At 39.9% G+C, this 3,773-nt stretch overlaps 2 protein-coding genes across 2 annotated transcripts in view; one reads left to right on the top strand and one right to left on the bottom strand.

The window, feature by feature from the left end:
* Positions 1 to 1,329, top strand: part of LOC100182145 (actin-related protein 2/3 complex subunit 1A) — a 2,314-nt gene extending 985 nt beyond the window's left edge. Inside the window, exons 4-7 of the mRNA XM_002130147.5 lie at positions 63 to 252; positions 407 to 571; positions 752 to 958; positions 1,085 to 1,329. Of these exons, the coding sequence (XP_002130183.2) occupies positions 63 to 252; positions 407 to 571; positions 752 to 958; positions 1,085 to 1,195 (673 nt within the window). The 3' untranslated portion in view covers positions 1,196 to 1,329. The remainder of the gene's footprint in view (positions 1 to 62; positions 253 to 406; positions 572 to 751; positions 959 to 1,084) is intronic.
* Positions 1,050 to 3,767, bottom strand: LOC100179814 (syntaxin-18). Its single transcript, XM_002130464.5, has 7 exons — positions 3,530 to 3,767; positions 2,731 to 2,893; positions 2,082 to 2,226; positions 1,884 to 2,013; positions 1,601 to 1,717; positions 1,407 to 1,499; positions 1,050 to 1,350 (listed from the first exon to the last, which is right to left on the bottom strand). The coding sequence occupies exons 1-7, from the start codon at positions 3,662 to 3,664 to the stop codon at positions 1,258 to 1,260; spliced, it is 876 nt and encodes a 291-aa protein (XP_002130500.1). The 5' UTR covers positions 3,665 to 3,767; the 3' UTR covers positions 1,050 to 1,257.
* Positions 3,768 to 3,773: the final 6 nt, after the last annotated feature.

Genomic DNA, 3,773 nt, shown 5'->3' on the forward strand with positions numbered 1-3,773 from the left:
TTGATTTTCGCTGTTGTATTTAAAGATAAATACGTTAGAATTATGAGTCTATGACATCACAGATCCACCATTGTTTCGTTGGATTGGCATCCGAACAACATTTTACTCGCGGCTGGTTGTTGCGATTACAAAGCTTACGTGTTCTCGGCTTACATCAAAGAAATCAATCCAAAACCTGGTCCTACAGTTTGGGGGAAGAAGATGACGTTTGGATGTTTGATGCAGGAGTTTGTGATGCCTTGTACTGGATGGGTGAGTGGGGGGGGTATGATGGTTTCCACTTAAGAAAGGTCATGAAGGTAAAGTAGGTTGACATAGGGGGTGTTACAGGGGTGGTGCTGCCATAGTTGGGTTAGTGGGTATAAGGGAAAACCGGGTTGTTTAACATCCATCTTATTCAACGCAGGTTCACGGAATCGCATTTTCAAACTCTGGCGATTGTTTAGCGATGGTGTCCCACGGCAGTGTGCTCTCTGTCGCCAAAGGTGGTGGAGAATTAACATCAATCAGGACGGAGTTTCTTCCATTTAACGATTGTGTTTGGTTTGGGGAGAACAGCATAATTGCAGGGGTGAGTTGGGGGGGTTATATATTTTCAAAGGGGATATATAACATACCATCAATAAAGAGAATTTAAAAGTTTTACCAACTTTGTTCCGTCTTATTCGCGCCTGTATGGTATCTGCTCAAAACAAACTGCAGAAAGTTATAAAATATTACTCGAAAACAACTTAACCCCGCACCCCCACAGGGCCACGATTGCAACCCTGTGCTGTTCAAAGTTGAAGGGGATTGTTCAAAAGTTGCGTTCGCCAACAAACTTGATCAACCCCCTAAAGGAGGGGGTGGGGGAAAAGCTGTGTCGGCCATGAATATGTTTAAGATGATGGATAAGAAAGGAACCGTAGAGGCGACTTCCACTGATCTTACTACAAAGCATAAGAACGCAATCATACAGGTATCATCCTAACAGCTCCCCTATATACCCCGGTGTTCATGAGTTCAAGGCTTAATGCTGCTACCATTGTGTGTGAAACTGTGAGCCCAGCTTTCGTTCCCCACCCCAACTTATTTATTGACATAGGTATGCGTGTACGGGCCACACCAGTTCTCAACATGTGGTAAAGATGGAAACGTTGTTGTTTGGGACAACAAGTCACTTGAAGCATCTATTGCTGGTCTTCGAATTAATTAATATGTAACAATGGAGTGATCATGCCTATTATTACATCATAATCAACTATTATTACATCATAATCAACTATACCATTCAAGAAACAATAAAGAGAATGAACACATAACGAGAAAAAATAAAACCCAAACTCGGAATCCAGCGTTGTTCTTTATTGCCTGTAATATATTATTTCTATGAATATCATGTATAATTTATAAGATATCTATCCCACCTCTCGTAACTCCTCGTTCCCATCTTTAACATTTTCCGAACTTTCAACGATTTTTTCCGAAACAAGTTCGATGTCCGCTTCTTGTTGGAAAACCTGGGGTGGGGAGGTTAATGAATGACTAATTATTATTTCTTCCAATGATAATATTGGAGAGAATTAGCAGCAAAACAACACTTGTTAAATTAATGACCAACCTGTTCGCTAAACATCTCGTGCAACTTTGCGATCTCGACAACTTTTCCACCGATGGAACGAACTTCATCGCTCAATGAATTCATGTCTGATAATAATTGGGCATTTTCCTGTGCAAACTGTAATGTATAGTAGGGTGGCGTGTTATACACCTCATGCTCATTGGACACTGTAGGTGCCCAGCATAAGTATGTTAAACATAAGGTTCATGATTTGGCAATGATCAGCATTACATTAAAAGTTTGGCGTATATGTTATATATACTCCATATAAGATCCCACTAACCGTCTCATCATCATCTGGGACCAAACCATCGTCATCGCTTTCCTCAAACAAATACTTTGGATTATGCTTTACTTGACCCGGCAATCTTTCTGAACTTTTTGCTCGAGTCGAATTCAAGCGCAACTGTGACCTAAACAATACATTTGATGATGTCACAATCCCACCCATTATCATCCAACAATGACCATTATTACTCACACAGTGTTTCGTTCAACAATCTGTTTCACCCGAACCGATTTCTGTTCGTTATAAATTTGAAAAACAAGTTTCAAATATTTTTCAACAATTTCAACGACGAGTTTTTGGTGAAACCCGACTTGTGTGGTTAGGTTGGTGGGTGTGTCTGGTGGAACATGATTATTTAAATCCACAATAACATTAAGTTGCATTTATTTGAAACAAAGAGAGGAGAAAAACAGCAAAATGGCAGTTGTTAAAAACCGGTCAAAATAAATGAAAGAGCATTTGGTAAATGTAACTTGCTTACTTTATCCTCGCGTGGCCGGAAAACGACAGTCGTTATCACATGGGTTTAACACCTCGCGCCAGCTTACGAGTTACCATGTATGTTACTTTGTGGGTAATTATTTTTTGGGGGATTTTTTCTTTTTTTTATGTATGGCTGATAATTTAGACAACCCATTAGCGACCACTGGGTTAGAGCAAGTGCAGTTAAGTGTCTTACCCAAGGACACATACCCACAATGGTAGCAGCGTCAAGCTTTGAACCCATTACCTCTGGGTTATAGGCAGACCCGCTAACCACTAAGCCACGGTGCCGGAGTCACAAAGTTAGCATGTTTATTTTACTGAATTTATTGGTTGATTGCAAACATTTCATTCAAACCTTGTTTGAGTTGTTCCAAAGATCTCGAACAAATTTGCATAAACTTTTCACCGTCTGCGTCAATTTTATCTTTTTCTTGATTCGTCATCAAAGTTTCATCTCGCGTCAGGTAACCATGACGATTGTCAAGAAGAAAATCTCTGAGTTGCGTGAGGTTTGTGACCTGTGGGGTACGGGGGTTGAATGAATGAATGTAACTTACTTTTATCTTCGCGTGGCCGGAAAACGACAGTCGTTATCACATGGGTTTGACACCTCGTGCCAGCTTACGAGTTACCATGTATGTTACTTTGTGGGTGATTATTTTTTTTGGATTTTTTTTAATTTTTTTATGTATATGTATGGATAATTTGGGTTCATGTTATTGTGCTCACTTACGAGTATCTAAATAATGTTGTTGTTATAACTTATTTATCCTCGCACGGCAGCCAACGACAGTCGTTATAACACGGGTGTTCTGTTTCATACACCTCGTGCCTGCCTAAAAGTTACCACGTATGTAACTTATTCATCCTCGCATGGCGGGGCAACGACAGTCGTTATAACACAGGTGTTCTGTTTCATACATCTCGGGCCCATTTTTTGTGTATGGCTGATAATTTAGTCAACCCATTAGTGACAACTGGGTTAAAGCAAATACCGCTAAGTGCCGAAGAAGTAAGGACACAACACAATGTTAGAAGTTCTTGGGTTGCGAACCAATCAAGCCACCACCTCTTGGTTAGAGGCGGGCGCGCTAACCAACTGCGTAGGTCGTGATTTTGTCACAATTATTCCATAAGGTTAAGTCATAACTTACTATACCACGTGATTTGATTTCAAACGAAGATTTTAGAATTTTCTTTTGTGACGTCAGAATAGATTTGGCGGGAATTCCCTCATTCTTCCGAATTTGTTTCAAAAGTTTAAGAAATTCTGGAGTTCTATCGATCATTGTTACGTCACAATTGCCTTTGTTACGTTTACATTACCAAGTAACGTCACAATACACGTTTCTCTACTATTGTTACGTCACAAAAAGACATCGATCTGTTATCATAGAA

The sequence above is a fragment of the Ciona intestinalis genome, unplaced genomic scaffold (assembly GCF_000224145.3).
Source record: "Ciona intestinalis unplaced genomic scaffold, KH HT001267.1, whole genome shotgun sequence".
In the NCBI taxonomy this organism is placed as follows: Eukaryota; Metazoa; Chordata; class Ascidiacea; order Phlebobranchia; family Cionidae; genus Ciona; species Ciona intestinalis.

Coding starts and splice junctions, on each gene's coding strand:
- LOC100179814 (XM_002130464.5), bottom strand. CDS start 3,664: ATGATCGATAGAACTCCAGAATTTCTTAAACTTTTGAAACAAATTCGG. Junction 1,500..1,600: donor ACGAGATGTTTAGCGAACAG/GTTGGTCATTAA, acceptor TCCCCACCCCAG/GTTTTCCAACAAGAAGCGGA. Junction 1,351..1,406: donor GGAACGAGGAGTTACGAGAG/GTGGGATAGATA, acceptor AATATATTACAG/GCAATAAAGAACAACGCTGG.